General features: G+C 38.2%; 2 protein-coding genes across 5 annotated transcripts; one reads left to right on the plus strand and one right to left on the minus strand.

Moving 5' to 3' along the window:
- Window positions 1-808: 808 nt before the first annotated feature.
- Window positions 809-12582, plus strand: LOC127791547 (polyadenylate-binding protein RBP45-like). 4 transcript variants are annotated; one of them, XM_052321530.1, is made up of 7 exons: window positions 812-1433; window positions 1866-2346; window positions 10372-10427; window positions 10508-10638; window positions 10729-10825; window positions 10905-11051; window positions 12165-12582. In XM_052321530.1, exons 1-7 carry the CDS (start codon window positions 1065-1067, stop codon window positions 12165-12167), a joined length of 1284 nt encoding a protein of 427 aa, XP_052177490.1. In that variant the 5' UTR covers window positions 812-1064; the 3' UTR covers window positions 12168-12582. The 4 variants fall into 4 exon arrangements, 3 of the variants coding, with proteins under 3 accessions (XP_052177492.1, XP_052177491.1, XP_052177490.1); XR_008020967.1 differs by lacking the exons at window positions 10729-10825; window positions 10905-11051; window positions 12165-12582 and adding an exon at window positions 2700-2782 and having other exon boundaries at window positions 810-1433; window positions 10508-10599; XM_052321531.1 differs by lacking the exons at window positions 10729-10825; window positions 10905-11051; window positions 12165-12582 and having other exon boundaries at window positions 810-1433; window positions 10508-10642.
- Window positions 12583-12996: 414 nt separating this feature from the next.
- Window positions 12997-20945, minus strand: LOC127791546 (DEAD-box ATP-dependent RNA helicase 32). The gene is made up of 8 exons (XM_052321529.1): window positions 20495-20945; window positions 18996-19271; window positions 17544-17867; window positions 15238-15429; window positions 14975-15130; window positions 14349-14764; window positions 13778-13938; window positions 12997-13704 (listed from the first exon to the last, which is right to left on the minus strand). The coding sequence occupies exons 1-8, from the start codon at window positions 20864-20866 to the stop codon at window positions 13352-13354; spliced, it is 2250 nt and encodes a 749-aa protein (XP_052177489.1). The 5' UTR covers window positions 20867-20945; the 3' UTR covers window positions 12997-13351.
- Window positions 20946-22580: the final 1635 nt, after the last annotated feature.

Here is a 22580-nt window from a genome sequence, read left to right on the forward strand (position 1 = left end):
CTAATGTATGTTGTTGTAGGTGTTTGGCAACTAATGAAAGAAAGCACTTTTAATAATAATAATTAAATAATGAGGTGAAGTTTTAGAACTATTTGGTATCAAATGAGGTTATAAATCAAAAAATGGCTTAAGAGCTTAGTAAAAAATTATAAAAATAACATGCAACTCTCAAGTGTTATTTTAGAGTCATCTAGATCTCAAAGTAGTAAAATATTATCTAAGTAAATGTCTAGAAAAATATAATAATAATAATAATAAATAACAAATACCATATCAAATAATCTCTAAAATCAACCCCTTGGCTACTCCAAGCTAGTCTTTGTTGCAATTTTGAGATTACTTAACGTAGGTTTGAGTTTTGCATGCAAGCGATATTTTTTAGTTAAATTCTTGATATTTGTCATGATGTGTAAGGGGTCTGTGTGATTTTATGTAACATGTGTAGTTAACGTGATGTTTCGAGTATTATGTTAGGTGATGGAGTCTGTGTAAATACTATATACTCTTCTTGAGTTTATATCATATTATTTTGTCAATCATCAAGTTTTACTTGGCTTGAATCATGTAACCAAGATGATTTACTTGAAGGTGTAGATACCTTTAACTTAAAAAAAGAAAAAAATAATCTCCAAAATGGCTCGGTTAACACAACAATTAGAAAATAAAACCTATAAAATATGCCAAGGAGAAACTTTCGCTGGACCAGCATTGACCATCCCCAGCCCAGCCCGGCCCGGCCCGGCCCATCTTTAACACCCGACTTGCGACTGGGAACCTTTCACGATTTATATCCACCGGCTCTCGCTGGGCTTATCTCTAACCCTATCCCTTCAAAAGCCCATCCCTTCCCTTTCACCCCCCAAAGTCTCTCTCTGGTTCGATCGATCGATTTGGGGATTAGGGTCCTCTTTGTCTCTCTCTGGTCGATCTCTCGCCATCGTCTAGGGTTTACTATAATCCTCTACTTTACCTATCTTCTCTGTAGGTTTCATTTCTTTTTCCTGATTTCGTTTTCAGTTTCCTAGGCCGGGATTTAGGGTTAGGTTGAGATTTTTGATCCGAAGATGATGCAACCAGGAAGCGGCGTGGTCCCCCCTCCGATGCCTCCGATGCAGCAGCAGCAGCCGCAGCAGTACCAGCAACCGCCTCCGCCTCAGCAGTGGATGATGATGCCGCCGCCGCAGCAGCAGCAGCAGCAGCAGGCTGCGTTTCAGCCACAGCCGCCGCCGGCGTGGCCGCAGCAGCCTCCCATGCAGGCTCAGCCGCAGCCTATGCAGCTACAAGCCCAGTCTCAGCAGCTGCAGCAACAGCAGCAGTATGCGGCCGCTGGGCAGGCGACTTCTCCGAACGAGATCAAGTCGCTTTGGATCGGGGATTTGCAATATTGGATGGATGAGAACTATATCTACGGTTGTTTTGGTCATGGTGGAGAGGTATTAATGCTATACGCGTTTGTTTGTATGATTCCGTATTTATGCATGTTGGGCGATTTTTCTCACATGCAATGAGGCAGCGAGGTTTTGGCAGTATCTTAGATAAAAACTTTAGGAAACAATTTAAAGTCTAGAAACATAGGTAATGAAGCAGCGAGGTTTTGGCAACTATAAACGCTTGTTTTCTCATGCTAATGATTTGGCTCTGACTTCTCCCACTTCTGATTGTTACCCCTGCCATCCAAATTCCGATACCATAAAGATGCCCAATTAGATATTGGGCGTCCATTATCCCAACCTATTTCTTCTCATCCTAATTCTTACCTTCATATCCACTTAGAATTGATAGGTTGTGTGTGAGATTCTTGAATTTATTCTTTCATCTTTTTTCAATGTCGTGACGAGGATGTATTTCTGTGGGTTTACTTTCAGGTGCAATCCATTAAAGTTATTCGCAACAAGCAAACTCAACAGCCTGAGGGTTATGGTTTCATTGAGTTCATAACTCGTGCAGCAGCTGAAAGGGTATTGCTGTCATACAATGGCACATTGATGCCAAATGCTGAACAGAACTTCCGACTGAACTGGGCTACTCTTGGTGCTGGTGAAAGGCGGGCAGATGATACTCCTGACCATACAATATTTGTAGGAGATTTGGCCGCTGATGTTACTGACTACTTGTTACAAGAAACATTCAAAGCTCACTATCCATCAGTCAAGGGTGCAAAGGTCGTTACTGACAGAATGACTGGGCGTTCCAAGGGTTATGGTTTTGTTAGGTTTGCAGACGAGACTGAACAGTTGCGTGCTATGACTGAAATGAATGGTATGCTCTGCTCTACGAGGCCGATGCGGATTGGGCCTGCTGCTAACAAGAAACCTGCCACTGCGGGAGGACAGCAATATCAGAAAGGTATGCATTTGGGAAAAAGGCCTTTATAAAATCCTCTTTTAACTCTTGTCAATGCTTCTAGATGAAACAAAGTTTCCTGACATGCTTTGCCTTTTATGTTTTGGGTGTTAATGCTTTTGAGCTGATATAATGGCCTCCAGTTTGTTCTTATCCTTTTAAGTGAGGATTGTTTGAAGTAGAGTGCCCTTGGTGGTCTTGATGTGCTATTTTCAAATGATGTTTCAAATTAGATGGGGAAGATACACGAATTTCAGAAGTCATTTCGATCCAATATTTACCTTTGTGAACTTGGGCGCATTTAATTATGTTAAAACTTGCAAAAACTTATTAAAACTCATGTTGTCTCAAAGCAGGACACAGAGAGGCTCTCATTTTGGGGGGCCTGGAACTGATTTCAGCTGAAATGATTCCACTTTAATGCGTGGCCTCATTTTAGGTCAGTTAATTTTGTTTATGTCATAAGCTTTTTCCGTTTTCCTTTTTTTTCCTTAATGTTCTTTGTGGCATTTATGCTACATACACGTACTCTCCAGTTCCTTTCTTTTACCCGTAAGAGTTTACTATTCTTTTTCTATATTTCCAAGAGAGAATTTTCTTTTCTCAGTACTTTCTTCATTTGTAGGTACCTACCCTTCCTTTTTTCTTACTACTTTCTAGATTAATTTCCTAGTGGTATAAGCCGACAGAGGTTTCCCAATATTCTTTTTCCTTTTTTTTTTTTTTTTGGGGGGGGGGGGGTGTGTGTTGGGGATTGTACAGTTGTGCTTGAAATTTCAAGCTCTCTTCTACTGAGAATTTGGAATGTGATAACTTACTAATGATAGTTAGCGCATGCTGTTGCAGCAGCAGTGCGGCAGTTTTAGTTGCGTGTAATTTCTCTTTTTTCAAGTCCTTGTACGAGTTCTATAGGAATTTTTATTCCGCTTCTCGACATTTACATTGTTTTTATTTTTTTGGTGGGAGGCCGTTAGACACGATATGGTGTATATAATGGTGTTACACAGAAAATATGTCCAGGGATAGATGTTTGAGCTAGAATCCACCTAGTGGGGTTAAGCCTTGTGTTTATTATTGTCAATTGTATTTTTTATTTTCTTGGTGGTTTTGTTGCTAATGGAAATGTTGGATAATGGTCTCTCTCTTGTGTTTTGTTTTAGGGGCAGTTCTACTAGTACTACTAATGGGTTCTAAAATTGACTTTTTGTGGCATTATACTGGTTGATGAAATAATTTTTTTAAAATAATAAATTCTCAATGTTCAACCAATTAATGGTTTATCAATGCGATTAGCATTTGTGGTTAATTTATACTTTTTTCATCTCAAATTGAGAAGAGACATATAAAAGTAAGTTTGAAGTTGTGATGTGGTTTATTATGACTTCTGCTACTGTTCATATTATTATGTACTATATTATTATATTATTAAGTCGAGATTTTTAGAATGGTGCATTCTGCTTGTGAGTAATTTGCTTGTTAACTTCCATTTGTCCTTAGTAGAAATTTGGCCTTGAGAGAATTTTGTGTTTTGTTCTATATATGTGGAAAAACCAGATATGTTGTTCTGTATGGCATTTGAATTGGGATGAATTCTAATGGAATGAGTAGCCAAAAGGGTCTTGTCAAAGTGATACATTTTGTCATACATTACAAAAATGACTGCAGACAAACCAAAGTAGTGGAAGAAGAGAAAGTTGCTTTTAAACAAAAGTTTGTGATTTTATGGGGAAAAAATGTAGTAAATATGGATGGCCACAGTTCTGATTTATCTGCTAATGTATTTCACCTATGTTTATAGCATCGATGCTGTTGAAATTTATTTGTAAGTTCATATAACTGGAAGCAGGCAGGGGCTATGATAATCTTTGATTCTTGCTCCCCCTTTGCAGTTCATTTTTCAGTTACTGCTAGTGAAGTCAGATGATATTCTGTGTAAAGTTCGAAGAAACTAGGATGATAGTCTTGTCGTTTTATAGATTTTACAGGAAGTCCTGATGCTGCAGAACCAAAAGGAAGAACACAATAACAACTAACGGACTAAACTCAATTCAATTCTGAAATTCAATATCAGTAATCAAAGTCTGCTTACTAATAAGTCACAGAAGGATTTATGTAGCGCAGATCCTCCCTAAGTAGTAAACACATCAAAGGCCAAAATCATATCCTAATTAGAATGGAAATGTAATCTTCCTGAAACTACTTGGGAAAGAAATAAACAAAGAAGGAAATAAAATATACTAAAACATGTATTATGTAATTTATTTTATATATTTTGTCCTAGAATAATATTTTCCATGATATTCCTTGCATGTCTCTCATTCCGATCATCATTAATGTTGAGGGGCATGCAAGGAAATATTATAGAAAATTTTATTCTAGGACAAAAAATAGAAATTAAAATACATAATATATTTGTTTTAGTATACTTAATTTCCTTCGGCTGGTTCTGAAGTTGTCAAGAGGGTTTCTGACTACCTTGCTGATTGTTGTTTTTGATGAGGGCTTCTGATGCAATTGCTGAATGTAGACTGTGTTTTTCTGGGACAATGATGGTTGAGTGCTGTGTATGTGAGATCTGATGATGGTGGAAGTTGTGGTTTTGGTGGAGGCTCCTGAAGTTGCTGGCTGTAATGGTGAATGATGAAAACAAATTGCTTTAATGCTAGATGAAACTGACAATGAAGGTTGAGAATTTTAGATTGCAAGTGCAGGATTTTCGGCTTTGATACCAATTGATGCAAAACCAGAAGCAAGAACATAAGAACAACAAACAAACTAAACTCAATTCAATGCTCAAATTCAATATCAATAATCAAAGTTTGCTTAATAATACATCTCGAAAAGACTTATGTAGAATATAAATCCTTTCTAATTAGGAAACATATCAAAGGACTAAAATCATATGCTAATTGGAATGGAAATATATGTCGTGACCCCAAGGATAGATTAGTAAATGTAATAGGAGTTTTCATGCATTATACAATAATTGTAATTTCCTTTTCAATTTTATGTTATAGGGCTTTGTCTTTAGCTATAGGCAGGTAGGCTATTTGTTGTATTGCACATGGGTGCATGTGGGAGGCTGTTAGGCTATATATAAGCCACAATTGAGAATGGAAATAATTATGTTGAATGATATTGAATTTCTCTCAAATTCCCTCTCACGAATTCTCTCTAATTCCTCCATCCCTTTTTGCTAATCTCCCCCTTTATCTGTTCTGTCTACTATCTCCCTCTAATTCTGCTCAATTCCCTCCAATCCCTTCTGTTCTTGGTCCTAATTCATTCGGATTCTTCCGATTTCCAATCCACCCCTAGGCTAAATCCTAGGTACATGACAAATTGGTATCAGAGCATCGTCCTTGGCTGTGATTTCAATCGATTCTAGACTAAAGAATTGAGGCGGATATAGCGATACGGGCGAATTGTCGAGGAGCCTCAACATAATTGATCGGCCAACAATTTCGATCCAATTCCTAAGGAACCAAGGTCAGATCATCACCAAGCGATGTGTTACTTAGAACTGATTGAGGTGACTTTGGAGGATGGTTCTCGAAGTCAGGTGAGTCGCAGGAAGTGATTGGGTAAGCTGAGCTACAGGCGACCACGATTGGTGATTTGGAAGAGTTGTTTGATTTTCTTGGAGGCGTCTGTAGCAGCTTAGGCGGATTTGGAAGCCAGGTTAATCCTTGGTGGTGGTTTTGATTCGAGTTGAAGGCGACTACTGTGAGGTGAGCAATTCCCTTAGGCGATTGCTGGAAGGCGGATTTCGACGGTGATCTAGCCAAACGAGTTCTGATCAGGTCGGGGCTACCGCTTCTAGACTTGGTCAATTTCCAACGCATGACCCTCTTTTGCAAAATTTGGTGAGTTGTGTTCGAAGGGGAAGGGTGAAGCAATTCCGACGATATAGGTTGCGATTGTCAGCGATCTAGGAGCGAAGCAACATCAGATTGATTCTCGAGGAGTTACACGATTGAGGCAACGAGGCTTGAGGCGATTCGAGTGGACTGGTGATTTAACAAAATCGGTGAGTTCAAGCATTCCAGCGAGCTTGGTTGGTCTCTCGGTTGAGAATTAATTCTCGGCCACGATTTAGGAAGTTGTAACAATTGGAGCTGGTGATAGTTGACCATTGAGTTGTGGAAGCGTGGTGAACCCTGTTGACCTATAGGCCAATTTCGATGACATTGCCAAAGTGATAGAGCAGCAGAAGTGTGGTGACCCCTGCCGAAAGTGATCGAGCAGTGGATTTTTCGCGTTTCAGATCTAAGTCGGAAGGAAACAAGGTTGATCAGAAATTGACATCGAGCAGCCCAAGTGATTCCAGCATTACGAACGATTATTGGCTGTGATCTCTATTCGGAATTTGAAGGTGATCTCAGTGAATTGATTGAACAACGAATTCTAGAGATTGGTGAATTCAATGGAATTGGAAGTTCCAACAAGTAACCCACAACTATTGGTTGGGAAGTGTGGGGTTTAGGATGTACAGAGCTTTGATTTCTTAGCCTTTGGCTTGTCTCGCTCGTGAGATTTTTGTCATGACGGATAGTGCACGTATGAGACCATTGGAGTCTCAATTGTAGTAGAAGAATGCTGCATTTTCAATGGGATGTCCTGTTCATGAGAAGTCGGCCATGGGGAGTAATGCACACACGAGACAATTGGAGTCTCAATTGCAGCAGAAGAATGTTGCATTTTCAGTTGGAGACAACAGAAATCATGAGGAGTTTGGCCAGAAGCATTAGACATGGGAAAAGAAATTAGATAATCAGGTTAGCAGAACGTGCGATGAATTCGCTTGTATGCTACACGAGCAACTACAGGAGTTTGCAAAGATGCTGACTAGAAAGTATCACTACATCTTTCCTCCTGAGGTTTTCAAAAATCGAGAAGAAATGTTTCCGATAACCATCTCGAAAGTTCTAACCAGAAGATGATTGATTCAAACAATCAATCATCAGGATTGAATTACCATAACAAAGGACTCTTGGAGGAGAAAAGTGTTAAGAGAGTGAGCTTCTGAAATATTTCGGTGAGCAAAAAGATGATGATGATGCTAAATTGGAGGAGAAAAGTGTTGAGAGTGAGTTTTGGAAATATTCCAGTGAACAAAAAGAAGATGTTGCTGAATTATTGACATGGGATCAGGGAATTCTAACAGAAAAATTAGTCAAGGGTGAGGGAGAAATATCGACCGCTGATGCTGCTGAGGAAGGCAATTTTCCTATTACAAATACTATTGGAACTCCACTAAAGGAGAATTTTGTTGACATGAATTCGGTTACAACTGTTTGGCAACCAGGGGGAGAGCTAAAACATCTGGATGTGCCTAATGAGAGCTGACAGGAAAAAAATGGAGGAAAGCTAAGGGATATAGCGGAAGAAGTCAAAGGTTTTGTCAAGGGGAACAAAACTCCCGCTGCTGTGTTTGTTTTTACTCCCACTTGCAAATCCAGGTTGTTGTCTACTGCATTGAGGGATGAATTGATGGTTGATTATGTTCTTAAAGTGGAGACCAATTTTGACTGGACAACTATTGTAGGAGGTGGTTGTAGTGGGCTTGAACTCGATTAGGTTGCTTCTATTGAAGTTCTGGGCCAAATTATGCCTGAAATTGATCTTGGAAACTAAGAACAAAGAAGAAGAGGCCTAGAAGGAGAAAGAAAGAAAGAAAGAGGAATAAAACATATAGAGAAAGCGGGTATTGGATGAGAGCAGTGGCCCAATTGCTGCAAGTTCTTGTGGACAAGAACTCTATCGAGGGGGGAATTGTCATGACCCCAAGGATAGATTAGTAAATATAATAATAGGAGTTTTCATGCGTTATACAATAATTGTAATTTCCTTTTCAATTTTCTGTTATAGGGCTTTGTCCTTAACTATAGGCAATTAGGCTATTTATTGTATTGTACATGAGTGCATGTGGGAGGCTGTTAGGCTATATATAAGCCACAGTCGAGGATGGAAAGAATTATGTTCAATGATATTGAATTTCTCTCAAATTTCCTCTCACGAATTCTCTCTAATTCCTCCCTCCCTTTTTCCCATTCTCCTCTTTTCTCTGTTTCATCTACTATCTCCCCCCAATTCTACTTCAATTCTCCCTCCAATCCCTTCTGTTCTTGGTCCCAATTCATTTGAATTCTTCCGATTTCCAATCCAGCCCTAGGCTAAACCCTAGGTACATGACAATATAATCTTCCCAAACTACTTAGGAAATAAACAAAGAAAGAAGAAAATGAATATACTAAAATGAATGTAGTCAGAGGTGAAAGGCTTGCCTTAAGGCGCTATGACGTTATGTCTCCTGAGGCTCTAGGGTGCCAAAAAGGGCTCTAGGGCGCCAAAAAGGGCTCACTCGAGTGAAATGAGGCGCTAAATTGACAAAATAAAAATAAAAAATCAAATAACGCATATAATGATAAAACATCTAAATACTCTCAGCATTATCGAGTGAAATGAGGCGCTAAATTGACAAAATAAAAATAAAAAATCAAATAACGCATATAATGATAAAACATCTAAATACTCTCAGCATTATTATGTAAGTTATATAAGTTTCAACATACAATACGTTATATAAGATATAACAAATAAATATATATTACATTCAATTTAATGTTATAAAAAATAATAGCGAGCTGCAACTCTCCTTTGCAGCACAGAATTTATGACAGTTTAACACATACAAAAGTGAGAAAGCAAGCAGCAAACACGTTGAATACTAGGTTCCCATAGTTGCCAAGAATACAGAGATAGATCAGATGAGGGGGGACCACCAGAGGGTTGCCAGTCACAGATCTATGAGATGGAGAGGTCACTGGAAGCATCAGCCACGCATCTCATGTTCCAAGGGTTCCCAGTGTGTGATGTCTCCAACTAGCCTCCGGCAACTCCCCTTGAACTTGCTACCCTCAGATCTATGAGAGTATCTCCATTACAGCTATTGAAAGGCAAGACTTATATAAACCTACTTGTGCATGCTTTTCTCTACTTGATTTCCCATTTTCCCTCTGCCTATTAGATGTTCATGATGTTTCACATGGCTTCTTTGACTTTCGGATTCAACAACCTTCCATTTTCTTTTTCTTGTTTTTCCTTGCTCGTAGCCTAGGCGCTCACCTAGGCAGCACCTAAGTGAAGGGGCCTTGCCGGCTTCTCTTACCTTTGTCTATACTGACTAAAACAAATATATTATGCATTTCATTTTCTATATTTTGTCGTTGTCGTAGAGTAATATTGCCATAACAGTTCCTTACATGTCCCTCATCACTTGGATTGATCATGTCATTACATAGAAATGCTTAGGGTGGCGTCTTGGGTTCTTTTGTATATGAGCTTCTATTTTTGTTGTGTTGCTTATGTGGCTAGCATGCTGAAAATCTCGTTACTTTATTATTTGCTCTTTTCTGGCCTTGCCTTGTTTCTATTTTCAAGGAATGAGTCATCTTAAGTATGTTCATCACAGAAAAGGAGAGGAAACTTTCTAGTTTTGTATAGTGAAGTTGATTTTGAAGCTTTGTTGTTTTACAGAGCAAGTGTTGAGATTATGTGGCCGCATAATTTCTTATGGAGAACATTGATGTTAATATTTATATCATTTCAGTAGCTTGGTTTTATTTTGTGTGTTGTGGATATGCCAACATATGTCCCCTAGGGTAGGTAAGATGTTCTGGTTCTTTAGTTGCATGATGATATTGGAATCCCAGCCCTTGCCTGGAGTTACAAAGACTGTCCTATAGCAATAAAATTGATTATAAATAGGCCAGGGTGGAATCTGGAGAGACCTTTGTTTCTTTTTCTTTTTTCTTTTCTTTTTTTTTTTTTTTTTTTGGGGGGGGGGGGGGGTACTCCCTCTGGTCATCCCTGCAATCTATGACTTTTGCTTGTATCAACAGGTAATACTCAAGGATTCAACAATAGGAAACTTTCTTATGCAACTTTCTTCTTCTTATGTCCCAAGAATAGAAACTCATTTCATTATTGTTATTCTGTTTCCCTTCATACTTCTTTATCTTGCAGCTACCTATCAGAGCTCTCAAGCGAATCCAGGTGAAACTGATCCAAATAATACAACGGTGGGTAGCTTGTTTGAGGTTGTTTATTGTTCCTAGTACTTGGTTATGCATTTTGTGATTTTTTGACATTCGGAGTGCAGATATTTGTTGGTGGTTTGGATGAGAGTGTGTCGGATGACCTTTTGAGACAAGTGTTTGGCCAGTTTGGTGAGTTGGTTCATGTGAAAATACCAACAGGCAAGCGATGTGGATTTGTTCAATTTGCTGATCGGTAATAAAGGACTAGCCTTTTGGTTTCTTGCAATTATTTTTTTCACTTCCAATGTTCTTATCATCTCTACTGCTTGCAAATGCTCTGTAGAGCTGCTGCCGAACAGGCGTTGTCAATGTTGAATGGAACACAGTTAGGAGGACAAAATATTCGACTTTCATGGGGTCGTAGTCCTTCGAACAAGCAGGTTTATATAAGCATTCTATTTTGAATAATTATTTGCTTTTAATGCATGCCCCACATATCTGACTATAGGAATTGCTCAGGCTCAGGCAGATCAGACGCAATGGAATGGTGGATATTATGGATATGCTCAAGGTTACGAGGCAGCATATGGATATGCACCCCCTCAAGATCCTAATATGTATTATGGAGCCTATACTGGCTATGGTAATTACCAACAGCCACAGCAGGTAATTGAATGACATACAGGCTTTTCTTCACTGTATTTTTATTTTATTTGCAATTATTAGTAATAAATTGCTGACAGTTAATGGGTTAATGCTTATCATAAATTTTCTTGACATTCATCTAAGAAGAATGAAATGGTATGATTTGACGGTTATGGTTCAGTTCAAGCTCGTTTGAGCTTTGTTTAACAAGAAAGATGAACCTAACGTGAATCTGAGAATGCAAGCTCCTTGTTGAACGATGTTTAGTCAGACCCTTGGTTCACTTGTTGATGCTCATAAGCCCTTTAATTGTCATGGGTGTTGTGGTGTCATCTGAAAGGGTAAAGTGTAATTTATAGGACGCTTCTAAAGATGAACATGATGGGGGCTTACATTACCATGTGAAGAACCTGGTTATCCGTTATCCATTAAGTGTGAAACTGTTGTGTCAGGCATCACACCTGGCATGGTTTATTGGTCTGCTTTGGTTATTTGGGGATGCCCGTTTTTATCCATATCACTTGTATAGGATATTATCTACGAAGACAGGTCATTGAGGTTTATAAACCAATAAGCAGATGAAACAAATGAAAGAAACATATGATCTGTTCCTGGGTTTTGAAGAATCACTTTCAACTTTTTTGTAAGTCCATACACTATGTTTTCATTAATGAGCAAAGGCATGAACACAATATTTGCAAACCCAATCTGAGCTCTTGTCCAAAGCTCACACATATGGAGCCTCTTAACATGCAATGGAGCTTTGAGTGGCATGCCTCTTCTGGTTAGCTCCCCTCACCATGACAGACCTACTCTCTATCTTTGCTCCCTTGAACCAGCTAATTTCTTGCACGCAGCCTTAACTTGAGCCTAGCTTACATTGGTAAAATATAATGTGACTGCAATTTTCATAAACCAGGTTAACCCTGATTAGCAAATACACAACTTCTTTATTGTTCCATTATTCAGTAGTAGCCACAAATACTTGGGGTTCACAATCACAATCCAAATTAGGTAGAGATCCTACCTTTTCCTTTGTTTTCTTTTTAGCTGACTCTGTCAAATGTTGTGAAGTTCATGTTTGGTACATTTGTTACATTTTGAGTATTGCTGATTACGTTTTTCTATGTGCAGTGATCATGTTGCCCTTGCCCCCATCCTATTAGGAATCCTTCCTGAGCTCGTTTGTTTGGGGGGGTGGGGGTTCTGATGTTCAGCTTTGACCGTGGTTGGCTGGCTGCAGCTACCAGAGAAAGTGTTACTAGTATTATAGTGCGTGGTTGTGGAGTTAGGACACACTTTGAAAGGAAATCACTCACTCGGTTCGGGCTGTGCGTGTGTTATTTCATGTTTTTTAGTTTTCTGTTTTTGTGTTTTGTGGGTTTTTTTTTTTAATCCCTTTTTTAGTTTTCTATGTGAGAAACTCTGCAGAATCAGAATCTCTCTCTATTATGCACTTTTGACCTGAAATACAGCCACTGATGGCTTACTAGTGTTATTAGATATGCACGGTGCTGGTGGATTTGCGGTTGGAATATACATCCTTATCCTATGAACAGAGCTAAGCCATTTTGTTTTCATTCGGAACTTCATACTGCAAAATTATGCTAAGAATTGATCAAGGCAAATCCGCCAGAGAAATAACAAAGATAATTACAAGTTTTAAATCGTTTTGTTTTGTGCTCTTTTTTTAAGAGTACATGGACGGACAAACAAATTATAATTTGATGGAAGGGCTTTTAATGAGCAAAGCATGTATTAGAACGATTTAATTTGGTTAGATTGTGATTACACGGAAACTCATATGATTTATCTTTCGGTAGCTTCAGTCCAATAAATTAACAAATTGGTTTGTTGCTAATGCTAATGCGATTTACTGGAAGAAAACAAATAGAAAGTGTAGATCTAAATTAGGACACAGTGCAGTCTAATAGAGCATGCGGAATCTTTTTAACTATAAGTAATATGAGAAGCAAATTTAGCTGATTCCTTCCCTTAGATTAATTTTTTTCATATTGAGAGTTGCCGGAAAATGACTAAAAAAAAAAAAAGAAAAACAAATAGAGAAAAATCAATCTAAGAATTGAAAATTTGAAAGAAAACTGAAACCTCATACTGTTAACAGCCCCCAACCAGCATTTGTCTTCCATCCTCGGGCATTATGGGGGGAAGACAAATTTACAAGCTCGTGTATATATATATAAACCAGCCAAACCAGACCAGACCAGAAGATTGGATTTTTAAAGCAACTGTGTCTAAACTTTGCCAAAAACCTACTTTCAACTTTACTTTTATCACTTGCTTGCCAAAACCACTGTAATTTATGAGTGCATGGAGCTCAACAGCTTGAGAGCCAGTTCCTCTTGCTCTGCCAAGGAAATGGAATCGGCTTTGATACCAGCAGTTTTATTATCTCTCTTTCTCTCTGTATCATCATCGCTGTCGCTATCGCCATCGAAGTATATCTTCGACCTTTTGCCCAGCTGCTTCCTGCCTGCTCCTTCCTCGTCTGAACTACCAACATCTTCCTCCTCCTCATCCCCTTCCTTCTGTCCCCTTTTCCTCTTCATTTTTTCCTTCATGCGTTTCTCCTTGCGACGTTGTCGGTCCCGAAGCTTGTCTTCCTTCAGTTGCTGCGACATCTCTTCTCTTAATGCAGCGTATCTTTCATAAACTGCCACAAATACATATAATGATTTTCAAAGTCCTTTTTATCTTCTCAAAAAGAAGTCAATAGATACCCTTACCCTTGTCATGTTTAATCAAGTCATCACTACCCTCGATGTTGTTCGCTAATGTTGCAAGGGGGGAAGGCGTGTTGCCTTCATCATCGAAGAGAACTTTCGTTCCCATTGGTCTGTGCACATTAATTTTCAGTCTCTTTTTCTTCAAAACCCGTGTTGCCGGCCTACAACCAGACAGGAGAGTAGATAATAGGCATCAGAACAGAACTCAAAATCAATGGCGATGAAGATTATATCAAAGTTAATAGGTGCAAGGATGAAAAGTAGAACCATACGACAAATCTCCAAAACCTAGAAGATGAACAAGTTCATGATCCAAGGCATCTAACCTTTTGGAAAAGAAGCCAACAAATGAAAGAAATTTAAATGACCATGGTATCCAGTTTTTATTTTCGGGGAAGAAAGTGTTTAGTCATTAAAAACTAAAACATACTAAAAAAAAAAAAACTAAAACATAGAGTTGACCTTTCACATGCAATTCATGCTATATAATTAACAGACATCATAATGTCATATTTTTCAGAACTAAATATTGCAAAACTATTAATGCAAGGGAAGGAAGAAAATGACATACGCAACATCTCCAATGTTGGTTTCTTTTCCTTGCCCTTCAAGTGGAGCCTCTTTAGATAATAGAAGTTCATCCCCACCATCATCTTCAAGATTACTGGTCACTAGATTTTTTCTTGGAAGTTCTAACAAATTCTCTTTGTCAAAATTTTCTTCTTGAAGAGATAAATCTCCCAACACTTTCTTCCCCTTATTTTTCTGTTTCAAAAAACGTATTCTTGGAGTCATTGGCAATCCCAAAGATGCTGAGAATTCTTCGACAGGCAATTTCATGACATCAAAAACCTCCTTGTCTTGCTGTATATAGATAGACCTCAAATATGTGATGAAGGCCCTATGAGCAAGTTTCTGCAGATCTTCACTCTTGGCTAATAAAGCTGTCAACGATCCAGAAACTGGTAGCAGCCTTTTTGTGTTTGCCTGAAACAAACAGCAGGTAAAACGGGAACTTTAGCATATTCACGGTCCGTAAACCCATTGCACAACAAAAGAAACACTATCTGAACCACAAAACTTGAAGAGGACAAATCTTGTACGACAACATACCAGGCAGCTAGGTATACAATCTAACTGAAATTATTTACAGAAAAAAAAAAATCTAACTGAACTAGATAAATGAAACCAATCTACCTTGATAAACTGAATTGGTATCTTCTTCTCTTGCAATTTTTCAAGCATTTTCATTTCCGACGGCAACAAGAATAGAACTGATTTCCCACCACTAAGATAGCGAGCAGTACGCCCAACCCTGTGTATGTAACCCGCAACATCTTCTGGACAATCCACCTAAACGTACCAAGTGATTAGATTAAAGAAGACCCTTAAGCATATAAAATATTACTTCTTTTTTTTTTTTTTTGGGGGGGGGGGGGGGGGGGGGGGGGGAAACTTACCTGGACAACCCAATCAACTGCCTTGTTAAAATCAAGGCCTCTGGATGCAACATCAGTTGAGAAGAGAACAGAACGTTGCTCACAAAACTGAGAGTAGATTCCCATCCTTCTGTCCTGCTTCATCCTTCCATGAAGACATTTTAAGGGGATTCCAGGACGAAGCTTCTTGAATGCTTCAAAAACAAATTTAACCTATTGATGGCATGACCATAAGTAATGACAAACAAAAGCAGGCAGCAATACAAATAGAGGGAGGGGAATGAAGAAGAAGAGCTAAGAAAAGAAGTTAGACAAAGCCATGCTCAGCTATCAAGTAGGAAGATATTTGCTTTCCCATTTATGTCATGAACACGTCACATGCAGCTAAGAGGTAGTAGTTATTAAATTCTCCAGACAATCAAACATGTGTAACAGCTAATGACACAGTAGCATAGTTAATCTATCCAATAAAAGCTACCAGTCCCAGTAGGATTTGAATGGAAGAAGAAATAGAATTAGAAACAAAGTAATTCCAGTTGGCAGCCAATTTAAAACTCATCCAAACATATATATGAGGACATTTCTAGATTTATACTTAGATAACGGCAGGGTACATGTTTCTTTTTATATCTAGATGGTCATGCACCCCAGCATGTACAACTGGGCAAGTTCATCACAATACCATGCCCAATACTCTTTCATTTTTCACATAAAATCTTCTATTTTAATTTCTAAACGATGGCTAATCCTCCCCAACCCCCTCACCGAAAAAGAAGGGGGGGGGGGGGGGGGGGGGGGGGAAGCAAGGTCTAATTCTTCTAGCTCACAAACAATATTTGAAGAGGAAGAAGAAGCCAATACATACGAGACAGAAGATGATATAGAAGAAGAATATCAATCTGAAGGAGATGAAGATGAAGACTAAGAAAACTTAGAGCTACAATATGATGGTGACAACTTTTAGTTTCAGGTAAGCAAAAGTTGTTCTTGTTCGTATTTGTTAGCATTTTAGATATTTTTAATATTATTAATTTATTATATGCAGTATTTATTTGTATTACCTTTTTCATGTTAAGAAGGTGGAGATAAAAACTTAGAAGGTAGCTAGTAGCTACAATTTGATGATGATGCCCTTCTACTTTAGGTTAGCAAAGTTATTCATTTTGGTTGAAGAATACAACAACAACAACAACATATCCAGCCTTTATCCCACTATGTGAGGTCAGCTACATAAATTCTAGACTTCCATGTATTTCTGTCTTTTGTCATATTTTCATTTAGGTCCATACATTTCATATCAAACTTTAATGTCTCTCCCAAAATCTTCTTGGGTCTGCCTCTACCTCTTTTTTTGACTAATTGTTCAATTTCATCAACTATCCTCACATGAGCGTCTTTTGGTGGTTGAAGAATATTAGAAGAATTTGTATTTGACATTATTTTAGAAGTTTTATTACGTATGCATTATATGAATTTTTTTCATATTAAATATATTTTTACTTTTTGGTTACTTTAGCGCTTCGCTTTGGTCAGGCGAGAACTTTTTTGGCTCTTAGCGCCTTAGGCAATAGACATTCTTAGTGCCTTAAGGGCACCTTTTGCCTCTGACTACCGTTCTTCTTGTTGCTGCTTGATATCTCGTTCGTACCCATCTTCTCTTTGTTTCTCAGGCCTCTAGTGAGTTATAGATAGTATCAGGAAGTACTGCCCGGGGAACCTCAAAATTCAGGGGCTTATTAGCTTGGAAAGATTTTGTTTTTTGTTAAATGCAATCACCAAGGGTACTTAGACATTTAGAATTTGTTGAACAAATATAATAGGAGTCAATCATAGATAATTGCATACGCTAAGTTACAGTTTTGGAGGTCATACACAGGTTATTTCAAGTCCACAATATTCTGGTCAATCAAAATTCCGTAACTTCTAAAAATTTCACGTGCTTAATAGAATTAAGAGCACCAAGATGTCTCTATATACTTTGCATGATCTCATGCTTTATTAGACTCAAGATTTCAAGTTGTAGTAAGTTTTTGAATCACTTCCTGATGCTTTTATAGCTTTATTTTGGAGGGAGGGGGAATGATTCTAATATCATTCCTGCAGAGCAACTCTTCACAGCTATAAAACCTTAACATATTGATTTCTAAGCATTCCTAACTCTTTCCCTAACCTCCGTTCATACTTCCATACATAAAAGCCCTATACAGTTGCTCCCTCAAATTCCTAGAAACCAAAATCAGTAGATTCAGATACCTACAACTTTGAGACAAATGATGCATGCAAATAACTATACGGTTTCAAGCAAAATACACATGATGAAGGGTTACCTGTTTGCAGCTTGAAAGGAATACAAGTATCTTTGAGTTAAGATGTGCTTTTATAAAGCTCCACAGCATGTCTAACTTCTGATCAAGTGGAACAATCATTGCCGTCTGATGCAAACGATTTGGTGTGGCAGTTACAGACTCTTCATGCACACTAACATACTCTGGATCCTTCAAACTGAGTCTTGCAAGATCCTGAACTGACTTTGTTTGAGTGGCTGAGAAAAGCAAGGTTTGCCTAAGTTTTGGTAGCTGTGAAATTATTGCATTAAGTGCCTTCTTAAATCCCACATCAAGAATACGATCTGCCTCATCAAGGACAAAAACCTGTTCCCTGGCCAGGAATACACCCGAATCAGGAACAACAGTTCAGATTGCAGATAACACTTGGAATGAACAGAAGAAAAGCTAGCCATTTGAAAATGATTTTGCCTCCCCAAATCAGGAGTATCCTTCTATTTTGTTCTAGAAAAATAAAAAGAAAATTTCACCATATGCATTTGACTGCTTAGAAGAAGTACCATACTTAAGAAAGTCTAGAATTTTTTAAAAAAGATGAATGAAAAAGAGAGCTTCAGCCCCATCCAGCATCTTGAGCCACAGAGAGCTGAGAGAGGGGGCAATTGCCTACCCCACCCCATCCCACACCCTCCCTTCAGGGCATAATGTTTGAATTTTTTTCCCCAAATGGCCATCACTCAAATATATGAAATGTGGGCCAATTTGAAAAAAGAAAATGAGAAGCCATAAAATAACTAAAAGTAGAAAATTGGTAATGATTATAAGACTTTTAAAAATTGTTTTAGGGTTGCAACAAAATACCCAGGCTATTCTGTAATTTTTTAAAAGTTTGTAGCTAAACAAAATATAGATGGAGTAAATACTTAGGGCGCCCTTTATGTATACTCATAGATGGGTTTTATATAAGAGAAAAGCAATATCAACAGCCATCTCATTAAAAATTTGGTAGTTATAATGATGAAAAGCATTTAAACAATTGTGAAGTTAAAATGAACTTAAAAAATCTTTAACATAAATCCTTAATGATGGATTAAAATTTTAGATTATCATTCAAATAAGAAATATACATGGAATTTACATAAAATAAATTGTTAACTTTGTGATTATATTTTTAGAAAAATTAGAAAGGATTATCAAAAATTCTATACCTCTTATTTTACTGAGTTTGGCAATTGGTTTAAGTATAATATAGTAAATTATGCTACTTCTCAATTATGTTGCTACTTTTTTAGACTTAAAATTAAAAGGATTTCTTTTACATCTTAATTTATTTACCATATTTACTCAATCAAATATATCACCTTTATAATACTAAATTTTAAAAAAAATGCCCCCATTGGGTGGCCCTAGCTCTGCCATTACCGTCCCATACAAATAAAAAGAATGCCAACAGAAGGGAAAATGGGCAAGGAAAATAAAAAATATAATCTTGACCTGAAGCTGAGAACAATCAAAGTTTGGAGTTTCATCCATGTGTTGAAGAAGTCTTCCAGGAGTGCAGACCAGGATGTTCATCCCATTTACATGTTCTTTCTCAGTATCAACATCTTTGCGGCCACCAATTAGGAGGGCAGCACTAAAAGCGTGGTGCTTCCCAACAGACTTCAGCACTTCAAAAAGCTGACTAGCTAACTCCCGTGTGGGAGATATTATAATGCTGCCAACCCCATCCTCTGGGCCCCATCTAGCTCTGTATAACTTCTCCAGAACCTGTAAGACAACAAGAATTATCATGTCATGCAAGTTTACATCATAGTGATCATTACCCTTTTATGTACAAAAAGAGAAGCAAAATCATCAGAAGGTAATATAATACAAAAAGATTCATGTCCTAGGAAAAAAATATAAGCACATGCATGAGTCTGCATGAAAATAATCCAGAAGAACAATTTCTTTCCTTTTTCATCCAAATGCACTAAGATCCCCCCCCCCCCCCCCCCCCCCCCCCCCCAAAACAAACAAAATCCACACCCAATTAGAGACAGACCAAATACAAGAAGGGAAAAAGGCTGGGGGAGAAAAAAAGGTACTCCCCTATAAGATACTTGTAGGTGGAAAACATAACCTAGAGTACAAAGCCCGCCTGAAAACATAACTAGAATAATGCTAATATGCCATTGAAAGTAACACGAGAAAACATGTGTATGTAAATAGCATAATTATCAGCTCTTTGGCTAGCTTTTCTGGATGAGTTTTACTAGTTGCTACTTGATGCTTGGATAAAATGTGAGTTTTTGTTCTACTATTGGAATCGGAAACAGAAAGCAATGCTATGGCCTACAGCGCATGACAAGTTGATCAGAAGATGTACTACTATAGTCACCCCAAACAGCAACCACAAGTGCCAATCAAAAAGTCTAGTCTCACGAATCTATGATGGTGGGAGTGGGATATAGTTATGGGCTAAAAATATAGTCAAACAGCAGACTAATCCCAGTAGGCAGTAGGCAAACTAACATGAATCCAAAATCAAAATTTTAAGAGTTAGGTAAATAAGTAGGCGCATAGAATCCAATAGTCAACTTCTTAGCTAACGTTTTGAGTGATTTTCAGCATTTATTCATGATATCAAGTTCAATCCCTATGCCCAACCATGTTGACAATGTGTATTTTAACCTCCATCCATACTACTTTCTAGTTTGCAATTTTCTCTTACATTCTCACATATATTTAGCACAATGCAATAAATAAACACCTATTGCTCTCAAATGAGGAGCAAAGGGCAACTCCTTGTTTAGCTAAAGTTCTGAAGAGAACAGCAGGGTTTCGTTTGTTTTACTTCTTGTCCTTTTTAACTGAGAAACCAACTGAACTTTAATAGTTAGAATAGACAAATCAACTTTCTCATTCCCAATCAATGAAATGGAGTACTTCCCCTACATTTTGCCCCTCGTAACAACCAAGTAAACTAAAATTTCCTCGGAGAACCTCACCGGAACGATGAAGGCCAGAGTCTTTCCGGAGCCAGTTTTCGCGGCCCCAAGTATGTCACGACCGCAGAGCGCTTGGGGCAACGAAGCCCTCTGAATTTCGGTCATTTTGGTGTATTTCGCATCTCGCAGCCCATCTTTCGTCTTCTGAGACAGAGGCAACTGATCGAATTTCTTGCAACCAGCGTAGAGAGAAAAGGTGTTGCCGTCGATTCGGCCAATCGGAGCGTCGGGCGCCAACGGACGGACCGCCAAGGGATTAGAACCGGATTGGGGCTTGCCGAATTCAATCCATGATTCCAGCAATTCGATTTCCTGGAGCTCCGAGAGCCGTTTTTGGCCGCGAATGGATTGCCTGGACTTCGGCCGTTTCATCTCGGAAGATTCTCGCAGCTAGGGTTTCTCAAGGGTTTTTGAGACTCCGGGTCTTAAGGGTTCACAGGGCGGCTCTCTGGGTCGGAGGATTTGCCCATTTTAGCAAGGAAGGCCCTAAGTTTAGCATTTTTCCCCTAAAATCCCCAAATGCAGGTTATATTGCAAAACGGCCCAAATACTTAAAAAAAAAACGAATAGAATATGAAACGAAAAGAATGAACGATATTTTCAAAAGAAATAAAAAACAGAAACGTGGAAAAAAAAGCATAAATATAAAAATATAGTGATCTTTTTATAAATATAATTTTTAATATAAAAATAGTTATTTAATATAAAAATAAACATAAATTCTATAATGCATTTAAATAAATTTCAAAAATATTAAAAATTTTGATTTAGAGACAAAATTTTTTACTGAACAAAATATATTTTTAATATTATAAAACAGTCTCAAAATATTTTCAAAATTATAATAACAACCTAAAAATATTTTTTGGCATTTTAAAAATGGAAACTGCTAAAACGATGCCCCCAATACGTTTTCATGCATCATAGATGCTTTTATGACTTATTTTTAAACCAAACAAGAGGGTAGAAGTATGCAATCGATTATAACCGAATCGAATCGCCCAAAAATTATGAACCGAACCGAACTATATGAAGTAACTGAACCGAACAGACCAACTAACCTTAACAAACCGAATTAACCAAAACCGAACTAACTGAAATCTGAAGTGTGATAATCGAACTGAACCGAAAATCGAACTGGAACACAAAATAAGCAAGAGACCGAACATTAGTTCGGTCTTGCTGTAGCCGCCGGCCACTTAGTCGATCGGTGATTCTGATGATCGAAACCGATCATCGGATTCCTCAAACCACGGTGATCCACATACCCGAAAATCAAAAATATCTAATGGTTAGATTTTAGTAGATCTAGGTTTTAATATAAAAATATCGACGTTGTCTTCATTTTCGTCTTCGACCTTCGTCTTCGCCATCGGCGAGGGATGGTGAAGGGAAAAAAAAGGGACTCCCAATGAAGCGAGGGATGGAGAACACCGTAAGAATGGACGATGAACCAAATGTTATGGATAATTTCTTGAGCACAGACGTCGGAACTCGGAAGCCCAACCAAGGCGATATCAGTATACTCATCGCCTCATCTATGGAGCCCCGTTCGGTACGATCAATTGCAGCGGTCATCTGATCTCTTGTTGTTGACGACCCGAGCACCGAACTAGTGAGAGCTTTGGTTGAAGCAAGCACCAGAGGCTTCCTCCTCTCCACCATTGCAAGCCAATTAGAAAAAATAGCCTAACCCGAAACTATGGGTGGTACGCCCCTGTGAGGCAAGGGATGGAGAATAGGAGAAGGCTATTTAGATGGAAAAGAAAACTCGCGTAGGGTGCTGCGCTCTGCCAGAACCCGTGTAAGGTGTCGCGCCCGCGTGGGGGGGGGGTTCGGGTAGAGGGATGTTATGGGTATATTCAGTTCGGATATTTCGGTTATTTAAAGTAAAATATCGACTTGAACACCAAAAATCGAATCTTCTAAAAAAATTAACGGAACCAAAATTTTGATAAAAGAATAATCGAATTGAACCGACCGAACTTGTCTGTTCAGTTTGGTTACTTCGGTTTAACTGAAGTTGTGCTCACCCCAAGGGGGTGGAGAAACATATATTTTTTTAAATGAAATAAATTTTAATTAA

This window comes from Diospyros lotus, chromosome 15 (assembly GCF_014633365.1).
Source record: "Diospyros lotus cultivar Yz01 chromosome 15, ASM1463336v1, whole genome shotgun sequence".
In the NCBI taxonomy this organism is placed as follows: Eukaryota; Viridiplantae; Streptophyta; class Magnoliopsida; order Ericales; family Ebenaceae; genus Diospyros; species Diospyros lotus.